At 48.9% G+C, this 24,470-nt stretch overlaps 1 protein-coding gene across 1 annotated transcript in view; it reads left to right on the plus strand.

Moving 5' to 3' along the window:
• GFRA4 (GDNF family receptor alpha 4) overlaps positions 1-24,470 on the plus strand; it is a 209,714-nt gene that overhangs the window by 127,102 nt on the left and 58,142 nt on the right. Inside the window, exons 3-4 of the mRNA XM_040357334.1 lie at positions 8,309-8,587; positions 12,955-13,035. Coding sequence (XP_040213268.1) covers positions 8,309-8,587; positions 12,955-13,035 — 360 coding nt within the window. The remainder of the gene's footprint in view (positions 1-8,308; positions 8,588-12,954; positions 13,036-24,470) is intronic.

Raw genomic sequence — 24,470 nt, forward strand, 5'->3', positions numbered from 1 at the left:
TTTAATATTATGAAAGATAATGTTACGCCGAGTAAATTCATACCCAACATGTCACGCTTCAAAATTGCGTCCGCTCGTGGAATGCCGACAAACTTTTACCCTTTAAAATCTTCATAGGCGACGTTTAAAAAAATCTACAGGGTGCATGTTTTGAGTTACAGAGGAGGTCTAGAATTATTGCTCTCGCTCTACCAATCGCGGCGATACCTCACATGTGTGGTTTGAACACCGTTTACATATGTGGGCGCTGCTCACGTATGTATTCGCTTCTGCGCGCAAGCTCGTCGGGACGGGGTGCGTTTTCTGGCTCCTAACTTTTTTAGCTGGCTCCTAGATTCCAAGCAAATTTGTCAAACCTTGGTGTAAATCACATGCAATGTCCATGCGATGTGATTTCAGCCATACTTATAGTATGGCTGAAATCGCTTTGCATTCGGACTAAACTCGCACCGGACTCTTTTTTTTTGGTCCGCACCAGAATTGGATCGCGTGGGCCCCCACCAATATATCAAAACAAGATTTTCACTAAAAATACACATTATTAATGGGCACAAATATAATAGAGAACCTGTGTGAATTAACCCCTTTTAAAAAAAATTGTATGTATAATAAAAAAAAAAACTTACAAGACATTTTTTAACAGGATAGGGAAGCCAACAGTGAGATTGGAGGGGGGGTGCAGCACAGTGACAGGGGAGTGCACATGGGGGGGATCAGAAGTAGGCAGAACAAGGAGGGGGATCGGTGCGGGGGAAGCGATTACAGGAAAGATGCCCTGTGTCTCTCCCTGCAGCAGCAGCTGAAAGCCAGTGGGAGGGAGAGAAACCGACTTTCAGCAGCTGCAGAGAGCCGCACAGGGCACCTTTCTGTAATTGCACCGCTGCCCGACCACATCCATTCCTTCTGCTGTTTGGGCCCCCCCGTGTGCGCCTGGGCCCAAACAGGAGGACTGGTGCCCCCCCACCCCCACTACCAGCGGCCCTGGTGGAGCTGCACCAGTTTGGCACGCTACATTTTTAGTATGGTGTCAGAAGTCCCCAACCCTGTTCGGTGATGGTTCCCCCAGTTTGATGTAGATGGCTTCCCCCACACAACATGTGCACCTCTCTGTCCTTGAAAATTCGAATGTCCCTTTGTAAGAAAACTGCTGAGTCTTGACGTGTAGCATTTGTCCTCCTAAATAATGGCCTTCACAGACATGTCAGGTGCGTATCTGTCTTATTGCCTACTACACTGTAGCTTGTTTCTGTGTAGAGTTGTCATATAACATGCTGTAATGTTCGCTAACATTACAATCTGAAACAAGTCCCAGTGAAAGCAGTTATATAAGAACAAGAACGAAAGGTTAGCATAGATGTGATGGAAGCATTCAGAACGTAAGAGACAGATAGTCCCCCTGGAGTCTTTCTAAATGATGACACTGTAATTAAAGCTCTGCTATATCCTAAAATAATGACCTTAATCATAAAAATACCTATATATATATATATACACACACACACACATTATATAGCCACAAATATTGGGACACCTGCCTATACACACACATGAACTTTAGTGACATCCCAATCTTGGTCCGTAGGGTTCAGTATTGAGTTGGCCCACCCTTTGCCGCTATAACAGCTTCAACTCTTCTGGGAAGGCTGTCCACAAGGTTTAGGAGTGTCTATGGGAATGTTTGATCATTCTTCCAGAAGCACATTTGTGAGATACTACTGTTGGACGAGAAGGCTTGGCTCGCAGTCTCCGCTCTATTTAATCCCAAAGGTGTTCTGTCAGGCCTCGTACACACGACCGGACATGTCCACTGAAACTGGTCCACGGACCAGTTTCAGGGGACAGATCCGATCGTGTGTACAGGCTAGCGGACAGATTTCCAACGGACAAATGTTTCTTAGCATGCTAAGAAACATGTCCGCTGGAAAGCTGTCCGGCGGTTAGTACACCTAACCAGTGGACAGATATCTCCCGCATGCGTCGAATGGATTTGACACATGCATGGAAGTATTTTACTTCCTGGTTTGGTGACGTGGCGGCGTCAACATCACCGTCACGTCACCGCGCTGTCTTTTCGCGGGGATTTCGGTTTGATGGTGTGTACAGCCATCAGACCGAAATCTCCGAGCGGACATGTCCGATGAAAACGGTCCGCCAGACCGTTTTCATCGGACTGTCCGCTCGTCTGTACGAGGCCTCAGGTTTAGGTCAGGACTCGGTGTAGGCCAGTCAAGTTCCTCCACCCCAAACTCGCTCATCCATGTCTTTATGGACCTTGCTTCGTGCACTGGTCCAAATAATTTGATTGAGGGGGGATTATGGTGGGGGGTTGTTTTTCAGGGGTTGGGTTTGGCCCCTTAGTTCCAGTGAAGGGAACTCTTAGGCCCCGTACACACGACCGGTTTTCTTGGCAGAATCCAGCAAGAAACTCGATGGGAGACGTATTCTGCCGAGAAAACCGGTCGTGTGTACACTTTTCGCCGAGAAACCCGTCGGGAAACTCGTTGAGCCAAATAGAGATCATGTTCTCTATTTCCTCGTTGGGCAATGGGGAAATTTGGCTCGACTAGTTTTTTGACAGCCGAACGAGAAACTCGACGAGAAAAAACAATGTGTTTTGCCCGTCGAGTTTCTCGGTCGTGTGTACGGGGCCTGAAGGTGTCAGTATACCAAGACATTTTGGACAATTTTATGCTCCCAACATTATGGGAACCGTTGGGGAATGGTCCCTTCCTGTTCCAACATGACTGCACACCAGAGCACAAATCAAGGCAACACAGGCAGTTCCTATGGCGTAGTAATGAAGCCCAGTGACTTATACATAATATATAACAATTGATATGACTTATTCTTCACAAAATGGATTTTAATTTGTATATGAGGCTTTCCTCTGCCAGAATCTTATACTTGGCTCCATCCCATGGATCAGTAAACAATCCTGTTTCTCTGTGCCCCCATCCATCCCCAATATTTGTATAGACCGTCCCACTGGGGTCAATTAGACGTCCCTTTATAAAGTGTAATAACAGAGATTTATAATTGAAGCCGAGCCGGGGTGTGTAAGAAACACTACATTTTTAATTCGAGCAAATGCATTTTTCATGCTTTTGCAGACACAACTGCTTAGGCATTAGTAATCTGTGGTTGTTCTCGGGATGGCGCTCGGCGTGATGAGCCTGACGTGCCAAAACCCGAATTCCGCTTCCAAGAATTAGGATCTGCCTCCACCACCTTCTTACTGCCGGCGTCCATATCCACACCGTGCATAATTCAGCCAGGCATTTAAATTCATTGCTGTCAAGTCACCGGAGATTAGCTGCACATCTCATATTGCCAATTGTCTCTACGCTGAATAGTATGGCTCTTTGCCTGCTCCGTATGTGGCCATCAGCACAAAATATGCTTCCCGTGTTGCATTTGTAATGTGTGTGTTTGTGTAATGGCATCAGAGTCACGGGGCCGCTCCTGTGAAAATAGATTTGGAAAATAGTGATGTTTTTCCTTATAAATAATAACTTGCAGTTATGTGAGGTCACTCCTGTAAAGAATTTGGGCAGTAGTGAGCCCGCTCTCCTGTAAAATGGAACAAATTTGGAGACCAGTAATTCCACTCCACTTGTAAAATTAAACATATATCTGGAGAACTGTAATGTCTCTCCCATAAAACATAAAGTAATTGGAAAGCAGTGCTGTTGCTTCTGAAATATATAAATAGATATACACACACACACACATACACATACACATATATATATATATATATATATATATATTAGTGCTGTCAAACGATTAAAATTTTTAATCGCGATTAATCGCATTAATGTCATAGTTAACTCACGATTAATCTATCTAATTTATGACGAATTTCCCCACAAATATCGCACAATTCTGCAAGTGATTATAATTTATTATCGCTGTTTTCTAGCTGATCTAAAACCATTTTTGACATAAAGGGACACTTTTGGACAATCTACAGTTTTTCAGGCAGAAAGAATAGTTTTTATTTTATAAAAGAACATGTAGGACACTGGGCAGACCACTAGGGACAAGGGGGGTGTGTATTTTTTACATACAGTACTGTAATCTATAAGATTACAGTATACTGTATGTATTGTGTTTGTTTACTTTTTTAAATTTGGCGCCGTTCTCCGTCCCCGTGCGTCGTAACGTCGCAGGGAACGGAGCTCGGCGGCACACAGGCACTGTGAATCGAGCGAGGAGGACCCGCCGAGCGAGGAGGACCCGCCAAGCAAGGAAGACCCGCCAAGCAAGGAGGACCCGCCAAGCAAGGAGGACCCGCTCGATCACACAGCGGGGTGGCATCGCTGGATCCAGGGACAAGGTGAGTAACTTGCCTGTGAATCCAGCGAGAAGGTAAGCCGCGCCGCGCCGCTGCACACTCTGCATGTCCACCCCGAGGGCTCCTGCGTTAATCGCGCGATAAAAATATTGAGGGCGTTAACATGGGTTTGCGTTAACGCCGTTAATACAGTACAGACCGAAAGTTTGGACACACCTTCTCATTCAAAGAGTTTTCTTTATTTTCATGACTATGAAAATTGTAGATTCACACTGAAGGCATCAAAACTATGAATGAACACATGTGGAATTATACATAACAAAAAAGTGTGAAACAACTGAAAATATATTTCATATTCTAGGTTCTTCGAAGTAGCCACCTTTTGCTTTGATTACTGCTTGGCACACTCTTGGCATTCTCTTGATGAGCTTCAAGAGGTAGTCACCTGGCACAGCACCCCATCACTCTCCTTCTTGGTCAAATAGCCCTTACACAGCCTGGAGGGGTGTTTGGGGTCATTGTCCTGCTGAAAAATAAATGATGGTCCAACTAAACGCAAACCGGATGGAATAGCATGCCGCTGCAAGATGCTGTGGTAGCCATGCTGGTTCAGTATGCCTTCAATTTTGATTAAATCCCCAACAGTGTCACCAGCAAAGCACCCCCACACCATCACACCTCCTCCTCCATGCTTCACGGTGGGAACCAGGCATGTAGAGTCCATCCGTTCACCTTTTATGCGTCGCACACGGGGGTTGGAACCAAAGATCTCAAGTTTGGACTCATCAGACCAAAACACAGATTTCCACTGGTCTAATGTCCATTCCTTGTGTTCTTTATCCCAAACAAGTCTCTTCTGCTTGTTGCCTTTCTTTAGCAGTGGTTTCCTAGCAGATATTCTACCATGAAGGCCTGATTCACACAGTCTCCTCTTACCAGTTCTAGAGATGTGTCTGCTGCAAAAGGTGGAAGAACCTAGAATATGAAATATATTTTCAGTTGTTTCACACTTTTTTGTTATGTATAATTCCACATGTGTTCATTCATAGTTTTCATGCCTTCAGTGTGAATCTACAATTTTCATAGTCATGAAAATAAAGAAAACTCTTTGAATGAGAAGGTGTGTCCAAACTTTTGGTCTGTACTGTATATACTGTATATACAGTTTTTTTTCCCCAGCGGGAACGCAGGGCAACACAGTTCCGGCATCTCCTGGACTGACTGTATGTAATGGCAAGGGGTGCTGGGGTATGCTGCAGGGTATTGATGCTCACTGCTGGGGATCTATTTTTGCAGAGGGGGGGTCTATTGTTTCTGAGGAGGTCTGTTGATGCTGGTGGGGGGCCTATTGCGGCTGGGGATCTTATTTTGCTGGGGGGTCAGTTGTTGCTGAAAGAGATCTACTGTTTGGAGAGGGGTCTATTGTTAATGGCTGCCAGAGAGTATTTTAATGCTGGCTGTATAGAGATCTGTTGATGCTGCCGTGAGTCTATTGTTGCTGGGGGGGAAATGTTGTTGTGGGTGGTCCATTGTTGTTAGAGGGATCTATTGTTGCTGGCTGCAGGGGATCTATTTTACTGCTTTCCTTGATACCAAATTCCACCACAAATATATACTTGGTTCTAGATTGTCTAAAAGGGGTGGTACTGGGAGGTGGGTAGAGGGTGGAAAAAAGGGATGACCTGGAAAGGGGGCGTTCCTGCACCTATTGTCTGAGAAAAAAAAACACTGTATATATATATATATATATATATATATATATATACACTGCTAAAAAAAATATAAGGAACACTTTGAAAACACATCAGATCTCATTGGGGAAAAATATCATGCTGGATATCTATACTGATATGGAGTGGGTAATGTGTTAGGAATGAAAGGATGCCACATCGTTTGATGGAATTTAAAATTATCATTAAGGATGAGCCGAACACCCCCCGGTTCGGTTCGCACCAGAACAGGCAAAAAAATGTGTTCAAACACAGTTAAAGTCTATGGGACACGAACATTAAAAATTAAAAAGTGTTAATTTTAAAGGCTTATATGCAAGGTATATCTTTCTCATTATTCAGAGGAGACTGATCAGGTGATCGGGAGTACCGGTTCCTGATCATTAGTCTGAGCCCCAGTGCTGTATTTGTGCTGGGACAGAATATTTACCAAATTTCCACCCTACTCAAAACTAAAATTTGATCTGTCTTTATTAATAGGTTTCCTTTATGTCGTACAAACTTGAAGATTTAAAGCTGAACTCGGGGCACATAAATGTAATTAAATATACTGCTTAACCCCTTGGCACCAGTGCCTCCCAGCCCTTTAAGGGGTTTAGGATGCCGGGAGGTGGGGCGGGCTTTATGGTCATGTGAACGCTGTAAATGGCGGTCACATGATCGGAAAGCTTTCCATTTGCCTCTGTTGGGAGTGCACAGGGCACGCGCTCTCGACACAGCTGTATGTGCACTAATGCACGCAAATATGTAGCTGCTCAGTGCCTGAGGCCCACCTGCTGAGAGGCAGCATATTTACGTGCGGCCGGCAACAAGAAGTTAATAGCCGCAAAGGATAAAATTCCACTTTATGTGAAGCAAATACCTTTGAAAACCCAATTATAACCTTGTAAAAATAGTATTGACATCATCACTTTGCTATACTATGCTATACACTTGGGAGGGGCCAAGCAGGCACCACCCACTGCAGGCTGCCTGCAGAAAACTACAGGAGGGGGCGTAGACCAGACCAGTCACCTTGCACAAGGGGAGAGAGCAGCAGTGACCGGTCTGTATTACCATTCGCAAAGTTTCACTCTGTATTACTGCACAGATCTGGAAGAAATACACAAAGCACACCAAGATTCAAGGTAGACTACATTTAATGAATGGGGTAGATTCAGGTAGGGGCGCGCAATTTTAAGACGGCGTAGCCTAGCGTGTTTACACTACGCCGCCTTAAGTAAGAGAGGCAAGTACATGATTCTCAAAGCACTTGCCTCCTTACTTAGGGCGGCGTAGTGTAAATGCGGCGGGCGTAAGGGTGCCTAATTCAAATGGGTTGGAGGGGGGCGTGTTTAATGGTAATGAGGCTTGACCTCACGTTTTTGACGTTTTTTGTCTACTGCGCATGCGCCGGGCGCCTACATTTCCCAGTGCGCATTGCGGCTAAGTACGCCGTACGGGCCTATTGATTTAGACGTGGACGTAAACGACGTAACTCCCGATTCGCGGACGACTTACGCAAACAACGTAAAAAATTCGAACCTCGCGGCGGGAACGGCGGCCATACTTTAACATTGTTATTCCACCTCATAGGTGGAATAACTTTAGGCCGCCTAAGGCCTTACGGAAACGGCGTAAATCGACTGCGGCGGCCGGGTGTACGTTCGTGAATCGACGTAGAAACTCATTTACATATTCTACACCGGCCGCAATGGAAGCGCCACCTAGCGGCCATCCGAAAAATTGCAACCAAAGATAGGACGGCGCGCATGTTTAAGCGTATCTCTGTTTGAGCATACGCTTAAACATAGGTCGGCGTCAGGGGCGGACTGACCATTGAGTCACTCGGGCACTGCCCGAGGGCCCCATGCCACTAGGGGGCCCCATCCGGGTTGCCAGGCTCAGTAAAACCAGGGACAGTATGTAAAAATCTGTGTTTTTTTTAGATCTGTCCCTGATATGTCCGAAAATGACATGCTTTTAATGTGAATATCCCAAGATTTTAGCTGCCCGCCTCTGCACTACCTCCTGGCGTGGTGGTCATCTGTAAGCCAGAGGGGCCCCATAATCTTCTATTGCCCAGGGGCCCCATGAGTTGTCAGTCCGCCCCTGGTCGGCGTAGATTCTGAGTTAGGTCGACTTATCTACTGATAAGCCGGCCTAACTCTACCTGAATCTACCTAATTGTACTTAGACAAAATTTGCTTATCCTAGAGTTCAGCTTTAAACTCATGACACAAAGAATTTGGCCAAGTTGGGCTTGCTAACCTAATTTCTAATTTTTCTCATGCTTTTTCAGAAAGGACATCAGGAGTGCCATCTACAAGCAGAGACTGCCTCCAGGCCGGCGAGGCCTGCAAGAATAACCCCGGCTGCAGCTTCAATTTACGGACACTGCGCCAGTGCATAGCAGGGAACGGAGCCAACAAGCTGGCACCCAACGCCAAGAGCCAGTGCAAGCGCACCGTGGACGCTCTTCACTCCAGCCAGCTGCATGGCTGCAAGTGCAAACGAGGGATGAAAAAGGAGAAGAACTGCCTGAACATCTACTGGAGCATCCACCACACGCTGATGGAAGGTGGGGGTATCATTCATGTCATTGTTTTAAGGGTCTTCTCCTTTATGAAGGCAGCCATGGAATTTTAGGGTGCATTTAAAACCATGGCTCAATTGGGACGTGTAGCTGGTAGCATACTAGCATGATGGGTCCAAAGACTCTGTGAACGCTTTTGCAATTTTGGTGCAGTTAACGTGAATATGGTTTGGTTTTCTACATATTTTCTTATTTTCGGGGGAAACACAGTAGTAGCTAGTCATATTTAAGTGGACTTGTTCTGTAACATTTTGTAGATTTTCTTCAGCATTTTTATCAACACAAGTAGCACAGACACCTTTATCCAATCACCATTGGATGTGTAGATGTTGATTACCAAGAACAGGATGGGAGGTGTGAAAATTGTGTAACTTCCTGTTCTAGTTACAATTTCACCCTTGGTGCCTGGAAGTCTGCATACATGTTAAAGTGACACTAAAGGTTCACTTTAAAAAAAATAACAAACATATCATACTTGTCTCCACTGTGCAGTTCGTTTTGCACAAAGTGGCCCCGATCCTCTTGTTCTGGGGTCCCACGGCAGCTTTCGCGGCTCCTCCCCGCAATAGCTAACCCCCTCTGGGAAGCTCTCTCCCGAGGGGGTTACCATGCAGGCACGCTCCTGTGTCACACTCGGTGTCCATAGCCGCCGAGTGTATGACTCGTCCCCGCCCCCCGGCGCCAGCGTTATTGGATTTGATTGACAGCAGCGGGAGTCAATGGCTGTGATGCTATCAATCTATCCAATGAAGAGCCAACTCATTGTAGAAACTGAGAGAGCGACGCAGGATGCATTAAGGTGAAAAGAAAAAACACGAAGGTTTACAACCCCTTTAATCCTTCTATTCACATTCAGACTGAGCTTTTGTTAAAACTTTCATATGGTCTCGCAAAAACATGACCACCCATTGCCATTCAGACAAAGCTTTTGCTAAAACATCCAAAAGGTCAAGCAAAAACATAGGACTATCAATCAGGGGTAAGAAGCTGAACACACAGAGCAATATAGTCATCCCATAATGTATCTAGAGCAAGGTTTCTCTAGGAACCCGAAAGGTTCCCCCAGGGGTTGGCGGGGGGTTCCTTGAGCAATGAGCAATTTCTGCCTCTCAGATAAATTCCCGCTAATCTCATTGATCTTTTTAGCTATCTGTAAGGGGTTAATTCTTCCTAATGACCACAAGTGTAATGCCGCGTACACACGACCGTTTTTCGGGTTGTTAAAAACGATTGTGTGTGGGCTCCAGAGCATTTTTCACCATGTAAAAAATGGGCATTAAAAATTTAGAACATGCTCTAATTTTTCACTGCGTTTTTAACGTTGTCCTTTTTAACATCGTAAAAAATGGTTGTGTGTGGGCTTTAACGACGTGAAAAAAACGCGCATGCTCAGAAGCAAGTTATGAGACGGGAAAACAAGTCAAACAAGTAACTGATAAAACAAGCGTTCATAATGGAGTAAGCACATTCATCACGCTGTAACAGACTGAAAAGCGCAAATCGTCTTTTACTAACACGAAATCAGCTAAAGCAGCTCCAAAGGTGGCGCCATCCGAATGAAACTTTCCCTTTATAGTGCCGTCGTACGTGTTGTATGTCACCGTGCTTTGCTAGAGCATCTTTTTTTTCACGACCGTGTGTAGGCAAGGCAGGTTTAATGATCAGGTTGAAAAATCTTTGTTTTTTCTAGACCATTAAAAACTTAATTTTTTACAACCCGAAAAACGGTCGTGTGTACGCGGCATTAGAAATATAAACTATATATGTATTATGAGTTGTAGATATTGTAATTTCTGGAGGTAGTGCCGTCATTAAAGCAGAGTTCCACCCAAAAATGGAACTTCCACTTTTTGGAATCCCCCCCCCCCCCCCAGTGTCACATTTGGTACCTTTCAGGGGGAGGAGGGAGCAGATACCTGAGTAATCCAGGTATTTGCTCCCACTTTTGGGCATAGATCACCGCGGTGACCTACACCATGTCCGGCATCTACTCCGTCCGCCCCCCCCCTGCTGTCTTCTGGGAGACACACAGGTACCAGAAGACAGCAGGGACCAGTGGGATCGCGCAGCGCAACTCGCGCAGTAGGGAACCAGGAAGTGAAGCCGCAATACTTCACTTCCTGATTCCCTTACCGAAGATGGCGGCCCCTCCACCGAGCCGTGGAAAAGATCGGCTACGGGTGCCAACATCGCGGGCGCCCAGGACAGGTAAGTGTCCTTATATATAAAGTCAGCAGCTGCAGTATATTTTTTGGGGGCGGAACTCCAATTTAAAGCAACAGATATGCAAACATTAGGTCATGAGATCAAGTTCAGGGAGTGGCACACTGTTAGACAAGGGAATGAATTGTGATACCAAACTACTATTATTATAATTTTTTTGGTCAACCCAGTGGGATGAAAAAAAAAAGCTGACAGCTCAGGAGGAACCGCTGTACTAACTATGCAATGTTAGTACATTGATCTCCTCCGCTGAGCTATTTTGTTTGGAGGACGCCCCCTAGTCGGTGCTCTCAGCCATTGGCTGAGAATGCTGATCGAATGGCGATCAGCAGACCTTTTTCGGTCATGTCTCTTTAACAGAAGCCGGATTAACGGTCGGCCTCTGTCGGACCAGCTGCCGTACACACAGGCCAAATGTCGGTCATCTTATGTTGAAACCGGCCGATGCCGCTTGGCATTCGGCACTTGTGTACTAGGATTAAAGGGGCACTAAAGATTCCCGTTTTTTTTTTTTTTAATAACAAACATGTTATACTTACCTCCACTGTGCAGTTCGTTTTGCACAGAGTGGCCCCGGTCCTGGGGTCCCTTGGCGGCTGTCACAGCTCCTCCCCACAAGAACTAAACCCCTTCATGGGAGCTCTCTCCCGCCCACAGGCGCGCCGTGTCATTGATTTGATTGACAGCAGCGGGAGCCAATGGCTGCGCTGCTATCAATCAACCAATGAATGAGGCGAGAAACCAGCGCGTTCATGGCGCTGGACTTTCGAGGGGACAGGTAAGTAAACAGGGGGGCTGGGGGCCGCTAATACTCAAAAAAAAAAATAGAATGCATTAAGGTGAAAAAACATGTACCTTTACAACCCCTTTATGGAAAACTGTGTCCCCACCCCAGGTGGAGAAAAAGGGGGCATGGCCAATAAAAGCGAACACCAAAATGTATGTATTGTTTGTGGTTTGCGATGAAATAGTACCAATGTTTGAGGTCCACTAGACAAAACTGAAGGGCCAGATTCAGAAAGATCAGTGGATCTTTCTGCTGGCGTAATGTATCTCATTTACGTTACGCCGCTGCAAGTTTTTCAGGCAAGTGCTTTATTCACAAAGCACTTGCCTGTAAAGTTGCGGCGGCGAAGCATAAATCACCCGGCGGAATTCAAATTCGGCGGGTAGGGGGAGTGTATCATTTAAATGATGCGCGTCCCCGCGCCGAACAAACTGCGCATGCGCCGTCCGTAAAATATCCCAGTGTGCATTGCTCCAAATGACGTCGCAAGGACATCATTGGTTTCGACGTGAACGTAATTGACGTCCAGCCCCATTCACGGATGAGTTACGCAAACTACGTAAAATTTTCAAATTGCGACGCGGGAACGACGGCCATACTTAACATTGGATACGCCACCTAGGGGGCATGTTTATCTTTACGCCGGCATACCTCTTACGGAAACGGCGTATCTTTACTGTGACGGGCAAGCGTACGTTCGTGATTCGGCGTATCTACTCATTTGCATATTCTACGCCGAACTCAATGGAAGCGCCACCTAGCGGCCAGCGTAAATATTGCACCCTAAGCTACGACGGCGCAGGCCGTCGTATCTTAGGCAGGTTTAAGTGTATCTCAGTTTGAGCATACACTTAAACATACGACGGGCTTAGATTCCGAGTTACGTCGGCGTATCTACTGATATGCCGGCGTAACTCTTTGTGAATCTGGCCCGAAGAGTTTAAAATTGGTGCACAACTGTGATGAATGTGTCAGTTGCAGGAGCTCCCACCGTGCCCCTCCTCTACACATAGCAGCACTGCACCTGGGGTACGTGCCCCTTATGCCCCCCTCTTGCCCCAATTCTGCTAGGAAATGCCTTCATTATTACAGAACAAGTTAAGTTGAATGTGACTAACTTCTCAACTCATTCTAAGGTTCTTTCTGTCAATGAATGCAGTCATCGGAAATCACCAATTGTATTGTCTCATAAGTGATGTCTAAACTGATGTACATTGATGTATATTACACAGTGTGAGCCGGCTTCACATAAAACCAGCAACTCTAGTATGCAAAGCGGTTATAAACACAATAGCAGAGGACAATGGCTAATTCCAATAATTGTTTTCCTGTTGTTTTTTAGGTGTCAGTGTCTTAGAGAGCTCGCCTTATGAGTCATTTGTGAGGGGGTTTGACTACGTCAGGCTGGCGTCCATAACAGCAGGTAATGAACTCCTCATTGTATTATCTCACAACATGCATAGAATGTGTTCCTGTCACCTGCGATAACATCAGAAAATCTATGTGGGGATTTTTGTAGGCCAGGAACGGGACAGGGTTTGCAAGACAAATTACCCCCCACCCTCTCTAAAAAAAGTATTTATGTTATCCTTTATTCTGGAAAAGCTGAATCCATATTTATCATTTCATGTTACCTTTGCATGGTTATTCATCAGAGAAGTAATTTTATTAGGAGTTGTTTGATTTTGATTACTTGTTATGTACCACGTACCAGAGAGGCCCGGAGCAAAAAACCCACAGCATAGGCGCAGGGCCGGCCATGACGGGGTTAAAGGAAAGCCCTGCCATGGTCAGTGGGAGGGGTTGCAGTGAAGGAGAGCGGTGGGAGGGGAGGTTATAAATCACCCTCCCACGCTTCCCGGGCTAAGCAGCACGAGGGGCGAAGTTTCTGCTGGGGACTCTGTTGCTCTGCCAGAACCATCCGGGGGAGGTAGGCCGCGACCGGGGGCTTTATTTGCGGGATCGACGGACTTAGAGCTGCTGGGCATCTTTGCTCTGCCAGAACTTCCAGGGAGGGGCAGGCCGCGACCGGGGGCTAAATTTTCGGGCGATCGGATTGTTACAGGGGCGCCGGGTGGGCCCGTTTTTCCTGCTACCATCTACACCGCTGCTGAGAGGCAGGCCGCGACCGGGGGGCGCTAGCCCAGGCTACCTGTTACAGGTACAAGATATATATAAAAAAAAAAAAAAAAAAAAAAAAAACGAGCGCCGCTAGGCCGCAGCCGGGGAGTTGATTTCTTTCCCACCCAGCCGCCTGGTACCATGTCCGGGGTTGAGGCCATGCTCGCCCAGCTCAGGGAGGAGGCGGATCGCCGCGGAGAGGGGTGGCTCCAGTCCTTGCTGGGGCCGCTCATGCCACAGGGGGATGCCAGGTCGGTTTCACCCGTCCGGGGGGGGGAGGGGGGCACCACAGTAACGCATGGGCCTCGTCCTGCGGAGCGGGGCAATGTGACTATTTCACCGGGCCGGGGGGGGGGGGGGGGCCCCCCCGCGTTCACGGGTGTCCCGGCCCCCTGTGCGTTATTCACCTGGTCCGTCCACCCGGTCCCATAGGAGGGAGGGCAGCCCCATCCGGGCCCCCTCGGGCCCCCCAGCGAAACGTACAGCGGCGGGGGGGCGCCAGGAGAAGACCATTGAGCGGCAGCGTGGGGCAGGGAGGGGGCGGCCAGGGGGCTCCTCTGCGGCGGCCAGGTCCGCTCGGCGAGACGATCGGAGGGATGCGGGCTCCAACCCCGGTTTTGCACCGGAGGGCCGAGAGCCTCAGCAACGCACATCGGTCCCTGCGGTGGCTAGCTCCCCAGCATCCGCGGCTAGCCACCTCCAATCCAGCCCCGTGGTGAGGGAGCGTGGGGGAGGGGAAGACGGCAGAATGTACGAGGCACCGAGGAAAGCAACGAGGAAGTCGGTTCACGGGTCCAGGGTGCGCAGCGAGAGCGAGTCCAGCTCTGGGCCCACGGCTCACAGGCCCGAGTCGCCTGGTGGGCTTTCATCGGGTGAGGAGGGTCACCCTGGAGATCGATCGGAAGGGGAGCTGTCGGAGGAGGATGTCGTGCCCAGGACGGAGGTCGCAGCGCGGGAGCCAAGCCGGACGGCTGATGGGATTGCTTCCAGACAGCCCGGTGAGTCGTTTTTGGCTTTGTCTTCTAATGTACAAAATGTGGGGGTGTCAGTGGGGGGACGGGGGGGTCCCCGTAGGCGTTTAGGGGTGCCCGCTGGGGCGAGTAGTGGGGGTTCGGGTGCCTTGGGGGAACAGTCGGGAGAGGATGGGGGTTTGCACCGGTTTTTGGTGGGCCTAGAAGCATTGGTGAGCCAGCTGAAGGGGGGGAGCAGCCCCGCCGTTAGCCCCGCGGCAGCATGGGGTCCGGCGGGGGGGTCCGGGGTCACGCCACCTGCAGTGGCGGTCGCCGTGTCGGGGCCAGTGGTGCCTGTGGACAAGGGGCAAGAGGTAGGGGCGGTGGCAACGGGGAATGGGGTGCCGCCTGCGGATAAAGGAGATGCGGGGGTCGATTCCGCAAAGAAGAGGGATTTAAAGGGGAGGTGTATACCTGTTATGAGGCACCGCTGGGTTCACATTTGAAGCCGGAGGTGCGGGAAAAGATTTGGAAGAGCGAATATGTAGAGATATTTGCGTTGTTACCGCTGGAAAAGTTTAACCTGGATAGGGTTAAGCCGGAGGAGTCCAAAAAAGAGGACGAGGAGAAGAGGAGGTATAGGCTTATACCTAGAACTTTTGCGAACTGGTCGCAGGCATACTCGATCATGGCGAGCGTGATCGGCGAGAAAAACCCCGAACACTGTTCGGCGCTTTTTAGTTACCAGGAGGCGATTAGCGAGGCCTACCGGTGCTACGGGGGCACGGGGTGGCTCCGGTATGATGAGCAGTTCCGGCAACGCCGGGCTATCAGGCCGGATATTAGGTGGGACACTAAAGACATCGGCCTTTGGATGCGGCTTATGTCGGCCCCACGGACGTCCACGCCGTTTTTTTCAGGGGGGGGCCGGTGGAACCTCGTCCCCAGGACAGTCGGCCGGAAAGAAAAAGGGGGTCTGCTGGCAGTTCAACGAAGGAAACTGCAAGTTCGGAGGGTCTTGCCGGTTCAAGCACGAGTGCTCCGGCTGTGGTGGCAATCACCCCTCTTCCCGGTGTTTTAAACAAGGCAAGGGCCGTTCCGGAGATGCTTCAAGTAAGAGGGAGGACTCCGGTGATGGTGGAAAGGATGCGACCGTTTCTCGGTAGATATCCTGACAGGGCGGCCGCCCTGTTGTTGGAAAGGGGATTCTCCGTGGGTTTCAGCATTCCGTGCAAGTTGGCGGTGGTCCCCCCGGTGGCAAAGAATTTGCGTTCCGCGTTACAACATCCGGAGGTGGTTTCGGAGAAACTGCTGAAGGAAGTGGCGTTGGGCAGGATGGGGGGCCCATTTGTTTCGCCTCCCTTGGACGATTTGGTGGTTTCACCTTTGGGGGTGGTGCCTAAGAAGGAGCCGAACAAATTCCGGCTCATTCATCATTTGTCGTTTCCAAGGGGGGGGTCAGTTAACGACGCTATCAGCATGGAGGAGTGTACGGTGAGCTACACCTCCTTTGACGCTGCGGTGGGCTGGGTTAGGCGGTATGGCCGGGGGGCCTTGATGGCCAAGTCGGACATTGAGGCGGCGTTTCGGCTCCTGCCGGTCCACCCGGATAGTTTTCGGCTTTTGGGTTGCCATTGGGGTGGGGAGTTCTACGTAGACAAGTGCCTACCGATGGGCTGCTCCATTTCCTGCGCGCTGTTTGAACGGTTTAGTTCTTTCCTGGAGTGGGTGGTTCGGGATGTGTCTGGAGTGAGCTCCGTGATCCACTATCTGGACGACTTTCTCTGCGTTGGACCGGCGGGGTCACGGATTTGCGCAGTGTTGTTGGCCACGCTGGAACACATTGCGGAGCGTTTTGGTGTGCCGCTGGCGCCCGAGAAAACGGAGGGTCCGAGATCGGTCATCCAATTCTTGGGCATTGTAATTGATTCGGAGGCGATGGAATGTAGGTTGCCACTGGACAAGCTGGAAGGCCTCAAGGCTGAGATACAGGAGATGGTTGGTTTGCGGAAAGTGCAACTCCGAGCGCTGCAGTCGCTCCTGGGGAAGCTAAACTTTGCGTGCCGCATTCTCCCCATGGGGAGGGTTTTTTGCAGGCGCCTTTCGGCGGCCACAGCGGGGGTCAGGTCACCCAGGCACTATGTGCGCCTGGGGAAAGAACATAGGGAGGATTTGTTGGTGTGGCACTCCTTTTTGGAATCTTTCAACGGCAGGGCATTGTGGATGTCCGGTCCGGTTAGTAACTTTGACATGGAGTTGTTCACGGATGCGGCCGGAGGCGCAGGTTTTGGGGCATACTTTCAGGGGCAATGGAGTGCGGGCCCTTGGCCTCAGGCCTGGTTGGAGGCGGGGTTCACAAAGAACTTGGTGCTGTTGGAATTGTTTCCGGTGGTGCTGGCAGTAGAGTTGTGGGGGGCGGCCTTCCGGGACCGGAAGGTGCGGTTCCATGGGGACAATCTGGGGGTGGTCCAGGTGATCAACAGAGTTACGGCGTCCTCTCCTCCAGTTATTCGGCTATTACGGCACCTGGTGCTGCGCTGTTTGCAGATGAACATATTTGTGTATGCGGTGCATCTACCGGGGGTGGAGAATGTAGTGGCTGACGCTCTGTCTCGCTTTCAGTGGGACCGGTTTCGGGAGCTGGCGCCGGAGGCAGAGGAGCAAGGGGTACCCTGTCCGGAGTGGCTTTGGAGGATTCCGTTGGAATCGTCTCCAGTTGGATCAAAAAGTCGGTAAGTGTGACCACTTGGAGGGCTTATGAGAAGGTTTGGGCAGAATGGCAGGCGTTGGTTAGGGAGGCCGAGGTGGACCCGGCCGGTCCCGAGGTCAAGGGATTGGTGATTTATTTCTTGGCCAGGAACATGGAGGCCGGGGTGTCTCAGTCCATGTTGGACAAAAAATTGGCCGGCTTGGCTTTTCTGTTTAAGTGGCAAGGGTGTCCGGACTTTAAGAAGGACTTTTGTGTCCGGCAGGCCCTAAAAGGTTACAGGAAACAGGGGCGTCGGGCGGATTCTCGGCGCCCGGTGTCGTTTGAAATATTGAAGGGTATTATGGGAAAGTTGGGGACAGTTTGTTCGTCCCAGTTTGAGGTGTTATTGTTTAGGGTGGCGTTCGCGTTGGCGTTTTTTGGAGCTTTTCGAATAGGGGAATTGGTTAGCCCCTCGAAGACGGTACAGGGTGGCATGTTGGCCGGTGATGTGGCATGGACGCGAGAAGGGGTGAAAATGTTACTACGTCGGTCCAAGACGGACCAGAAAGGGAAGGGAAAAGTGGTGCGAGTTTTCCCTATTGAGGGGTCGGAATTATGCCCTGTTAGGGTGGTGCAGGAATTTTTGGACGTACGGCCGGAGTTGGGCGGGTCTTTTTTGCTGCATGAGGATGGTACGGCGTTGTCGCGGTATCAATTCGTGACGGTGTTTAGACGGTGCCTGGGGGCTTTGGGCCTTGTGGCTCAGGAGTTCTCGGCGCATTCTTTTCGGATTGGGGCTGCGACGGAAGCGGCCCGTTGTGGCTTGGATGAGGAATTGGTGAAGAAGATTGGCAGATGGGAGTCCAGGAGGTTTCGACTATATGTTAGGCCCCAGCTCCTGGTAGAACTAGGGGTGAGTGGGGGTGCAGGTTGACATACGTCCCAAGAAGGTTAAGGGGCCACTTCCAATGTTGGTGGGAGTGGAACGGGGGTTTTTTGGTTAAGGGAACATGTTGGGGTCGGGGATGGGGTTCGTCTCCCGATGGGACTTATTTGTGATGGTTTTCTTACTTGCTGTCTTTCAGGTGCGGGACAAGGGCTGGTCTGGATAATGGGCCACTCCTTCGTTCATAGGGGGGCGGCAAGAGCAGATAGGCGACCGGACGGTCGACAGCTGGGGATCCCAAGACAGGAAGCGATGGTGCGGTGGTTGGGGTTCCCGGGGATGTTGTGGAGCAGGGTGGTGCCGGAAGTGCACAAGTTTGCACGGTTGGATCGCCCGCCGGATGTTTTATTGATACATGCGGGGGGCAACGACCTTGGGATTCGTACTATGTTGGATGTCGCACGCGACATCAAATTCGATTTTCTGCGAATTCGCATGTCCTACCCGGATACGGTAGTGATATGGTCCGACATTGTGGGCAGGTCAACATGGCGGATGGCCAGATCGTGGGAAGGCGTGAACAGGGCCAGGAGAAAGATCAATCGGGACGTGGCTAAGTTTGTGATCAGGAATGGGGGCTTGGTGGTTAGACACCCTGAGCTGGAGGTGGATATGTGGAGGTATCAGCTGAAAGATGGAGTACATTTGACCGACGTGGGGATTGACATGTGGGTGTTGGGCCTGCAAGACGGGATCCAGCGAGCGTTGAGGGTGTGGAGGGGCGCCCAAAGGTAAGGAGTTACCTTTGGGTGCTGGTGGCGGGTGTTTTGGACTTTGCAGGAGAAGAAAGTACCCTAAAGTGGATGCCATTACCCAGAGGTGGTATGGGTTCTGAAGGGGCTGGTAGTCCAGTCTACCAAGGTGTAGCTGGGAAGGGGTTAATAGGGGCACTGCGGTCAGGTAAGGTCGTCTCTGAGTCAGGTTTTCGGCTTGAGGCCTAAGACCAGATTTAGGTATCGCAGTGCTCATAAAAGTTTTAGCATGGTTAAAATGGTTTAATGTGCCTGCAAAGTCCAGCACCAGTAGTGTTAATATTGTGTTTCAGGTTTACTTATGTTTATGTGTGGAAATGTTATTTAATGTGCTTTAATATTTAAAAAAGGTTATTTAAAAATAAATGGAGGCTGCTACGGCCAGTTTTTACTCCAAAGATTACAGTAGTGGTCTCAGTTATTTATTTAAGGTAAAAGTTGAGTAAAATGTGGGTCTTAGCAGATAAGGGTGTATGTATTTATACCATAGTCAAGAGAGGCCCGGAGCAAAAAACCCACAGCATAGGCGCAGGGCCGGCCATGACGGGGTTAAAGGAAAGCCCTGCCATGGTCAGTGGGAGGGGTTGCAGTGAAGGAGAGCGGTGGGAGGGGAGGTTATAAATCACCCTCCCACGCTTCCCGGGCTAAGCAGCACGAGGGGCGAAGTTTCCCACCCACCCTCCCTTTTTTGCTGGTTGGTTGGAGGGGGCGATTGGTTTATGGGGGAAAAAATGGGGATGTGATATGGTGTTTGTGGTCTGGGGTGCTTTCCTGTTTTTTCTTTTTTCTGTCTCTCCACACAGGTGCGAAGTTATGATGTCGTGGCGGCGGCGGGTGTTTTGGACTTTGCAGGAGAAGAAAGTACCCTAAAGTGGATGCCATTACCCAGAGGTGGTATGGGTTCTGAAGGGGCTGGTAGTCCAGTCTACCAAGGTGTAGCTGGGAAGGGGTTAATAGGGGCACTGCGGTCAGGTAAGGTCGTCTCTGAGTCAGGTTTTCGGCTTGAGGCCTAAGACCAGATTTAGGTATCGCAGTGCTCATAAAAGTTTTAGCATGGTTAAAATGGTTTAATGTGCCTGCAAAGTCCAGCACCAGTAGTGTTAATATTGTGTTTCAGGTTTACTTATGTTTATGTGTGGAAATGTTATTTAATGTGCTTTAATATTTAAAAAAGGTTATTTAAAAATAAATGGAGGCTGCTACGGCCAGTTTTTACTCCAAAGATTACAGTAGTGGTCTCAGTTATTTATTTAAGGTAAAAGTTGAGTAAAATGTGGGTCTTAGCAGATAAGGGTGTATGTATTTATACCATAGTCATGGTAGCCAGAGCCTAGTCGCAGGCCTCTCTTACAGCCCTGGCTCGCGAGCCACTGGGATGGGAACAGCGGACTCAGGAGCGCAGCGAGGTAGGAGTGCCAGAGTAGCGGAGGAAGTGGAGACCACTGGAGCGGAGGAAGTGGGTCAGCGACCCTAGCTGGAGGTGCAGGTGCTCTATTTTTTCCCATCGTGTTTCCCTTCAGTCTTTTTCTCGTCGCGAAAACTACTTGTGTGTATGCTTTTCCGAGGGGAAAAAAAAACACGCATTCTCAGAATCAAGTTATGAGACGGGAGCGCTCGTTCTGGTAAAACTAGCGTTCGTAATGGAGATGACACATTCGTCACGCTGTAACGGATTGAAAAGCACGAAGACTGAAAAGCGCCAATCGTCTCTCACCAAACTTACTAACACGAGGATCAGCAAAAGCAGCCCAAAGGGTGGCGCCCTTTGAATGGCACGTCCCCTTTTTAGTCCCGTCGTACGTGTTGGATGTCACCGTGCTTTGGTCAAGCTTTTTTTGACTGAACGTGTGTATGCAAGGCAGGCTTGAGAGGAATCACGTCGGGAAAAACTTCAGGTTTTGGCATGTCAGAAAAACCGGTTGTGTGTACAGGGCATTATGCCGCATACACACGATCGGAATTTCCAACAACAAATGTTCCATGGGAGTTTGTTGTTGGAAATTCTGACCGTGTGTAGGCTCCATCGGACATTTGCTGTCAGAATTTCCGACAACAAAAATTTGAGAGCAAAATTCTCGTTCTCGTAAATTCCGATCGTCTGTTGACAATTCCGACGCACAAAACTCCACGCATGCTCTAAATGAAGTACGAGACAGAAGCGCTTGGTCTGGTAAAACTAGCGTTCGTAATGGAGATAGCACATTCGTCACTGTAAAGGACTGAAAAGCACGAGGCTGAAAAGCACAAATCGTCTCTCACCAAACTTCTACTAACACGACTGGTATTGAACTTCCCTTTAATAGTGCCGTCGACAGTATTGTGTTGTTCTTGGCATTCGGAATTTCCGACAACATTTTGACTAAAATGCAATTTTAGTTTTAGTTGTATTTTAGTCATCTGAATAGTTCTAGTTTTAATCAAATTTGAGTTGACTAAAATCTTATATATTTTAGTAGACTAAAACCTCTAGTACATTTTAGTCGACTAAACTCCCAGAGACACACTCCTAAACTTTGTGGACGGCCTTTCCAGAAGAGTTGAAGTTATTATAGCCGCAAAGGGTGGGCCAACTCAATATTGAACCCTACACACTCGGTTTTCTCGGCAAGAACCAGCAAGAAAACTTCTGCCGAGTAAACCGAGCGTGTGTACGAGGCTTTCAGGTTTCTCGTCAAGAAAACTGCCCAGAATCTCGACGAGAAAAATAGAGAACCTGCTATTTTCTCGTTGTGATTCTCGGCAGTGTTTTCCTGCCGAGAAACCTGAGCGTCTGTATACTTACCTGTCGCCGTGGAAACCTGCGTATGCTCGAAATGACTTTGACACATGCGCGGTAGCTTCCTAGGCATAGAATGACGTTGCCGCGTTTGTGCCATTCAAAAGAACGCCGGTTCTTTTGAATGGAGTGTCTGTACACTCGGCCGGCAAGAGATTCTTGCCAAGAATCTCGTCAGGTAAAACAACATTTTTTTCCTGACAAGATTCTGGGCCGTGTGTACAAGGCTTGAGACTGGGATATCAGTAAAGTTCATGTGCGTGTAAAGGCAGGTGTCCCAATACTTTTGGTAATTCAGGCCCAGATTCTCAAAGGACTTACGACGGCGTAGCGCCATGAATGCCGTCGTAAGTCCGAATGAGAGCCGTCGTATGTATGTGCATGATTCTTAGAATCAGTTACGCATAGATTTGTATTACATCCCACCAGCATAAGTCTCCTACGCTGTCGGATCGTAACTGCATTTTTACGCTGGCCGCTAGGGGCGTGTACGCTGATTTACGCTTAGAAATATGTAAATCAGCGTGAATTCACGAACGTACGCCCGGCCGACGCAGTATTGATATGCCGTTTACTTAAGACTTTTCCCGGCATAAAGTTGCCCCTGCTATATGAGGCGCAGCCAATGTTAAGTATGGCCGTCGTTCCCCCCGACGAAATTTTAAAAATTTTACGTTGTTTGCGTAAGTCGTCCATGAATGGGGCTGGACATCATTTACGTTCACGTCGAAACCAATACGTCCTTACGGCGTATTTGGAGCAATGCACACTGGGATATGTCCACGGACAGCGCATGCGCCGTTCGTGAAAAACGTCAATCACGTCGGGTCACAAGTTATTTACATAAAACACGCCCCCCTGTTCCACATTTGAATCAGGCGGGCTTACGCCGGCCGATTTACGATACGCCGCCGCAACTTACGGAGCAAGTGCTTTGAGAATACTGCACTTGCCCGTCTAAGTTGCGGAGGCGTAACGTAAATCGGATACGTTACGCCCGACTATAGATACGCCGCTGTACGAGAATCTGGGCCATAGTGTATGTGTTAGGTTGGTGTAAAGGGGTTAAGTGTTGGACTTTAAATATACACCTCCACCTTTTTATGATTAATACAACCATTTCCAGTGTCCCCCGTCCTTTCCCTCTGCCATCTCCCAGCATTATGTTTATCGCAGCAGTACAGGTGCACTTGACATAAGCCAAACCCAAATTTTACTCACCTCAGCTGTTCCAGCAATGCGATTTGCCAGGTGGAGACCAGATGCGGGTCCTTCTTATGGCTGACACAAAGGGAAAATAAAAAAGATGTTTATTTCCCAGGAAATCTGATATATTCTGAAAGCAAAACAGATTGTGTGAGCCTGGAATACCCTGTCAGAGTCCTCCGCATCCCGGAATATAATTCTAAGAACGGCATACTATTATCTGTTCTCCGCCACCTACAGAAAATATCATCATAACAGCGATTTGTCTCTGAATTGTGGGGGGAAATCCGCGAACGCTCACAGCGGAGAGACAATGTGCGATTATTAAAAAGCAGACATGTCTAACCATAAATTCAAGGGCTTTGTAGGCATTCATCTCAGAAATGGTGCATTTTTAATCGGTATTACAAAATGTAATATATTGCAGCTTACCAATCATTAGATGTGGTAGCTGCATCAGTTTTAATTTCTTTTTCCCTTCTGTTTTCGGTGATCTGGCCATTAACACACCTCCGGTATTCGTAAGACACAACTCAGGAGGAATGAGAACAGGAGGCACAGCAAACAGCAGCATTGTCAGTCTAGGGGAGAAGGTGGTTAAAGCGGGAGTTCACCCATTTATTTAATTTTTGCCCTTGTCCCCTTAGATTCCTGCTCGTTCGGTCTAGTGGAATCGGCTATTTGTATTAAAATATGATCCGTACTTACCCGTTTTCGAGATGCATCTTCTTCCGTCGCTTCCGGGTATGGGTCTTCGGGAGCGGGCGTTCCTTCTTGATTGACAGTCTTCCGAGAGGCTTCCGACGGTCGCATCCATCACGTCACTCGTAGCCGAAAGAAGCCGAGCGTCGGTGCGGCTCTATACTGCGCCTGCGCACCGACGTTCGGCTTCTTTCGGAAAATCGTGACGCGATGGATGCGACCGTCGGAAGCCTCTCGGAAGACTGTCAATCAAGAAGGAACGCCCATTCCCGCAGCCCATACCCGGAAGCGACGGAGAAGATGCATCTCGTAAACGGTAAGTACTGCACATATTTTAAAACAATTAGCCGATTCCCCTAGACAAAACGAGCATGAATCTAAGGGGAAAATGTGCTCTCTGAGGGTGAACCTCCGCTTTAATACTGATTTAAAATGAATTCATTATTGCAGACTGGAAAATTGATCAAAGTAGGCCTATATACTCCAAACCCACCACACAGGTTACTACTGGACGGTGCATTCTTCTTTACACTCTATGGGCCAGATTCTCGTAGAGCGACGTAACTTTGTGCAGGCGTAACGTATCCTATTTACGTAACGCCTCCGCAACTTTTACAGGCAAGTGCCGTATTCTCAAAAGAAAGTTGCGGCGGCGTATCGTAAATAGGCCGGCGTAAGCCCGCCTAATTCAAATTGTGATGAGGTGGGCGTGTGTT

Source organism: Rana temporaria, chromosome 1, assembly GCF_905171775.1.
Source record: "Rana temporaria chromosome 1, aRanTem1.1, whole genome shotgun sequence".
Taxonomy (NCBI): Eukaryota; Metazoa; Chordata; class Amphibia; order Anura; family Ranidae; genus Rana; species Rana temporaria.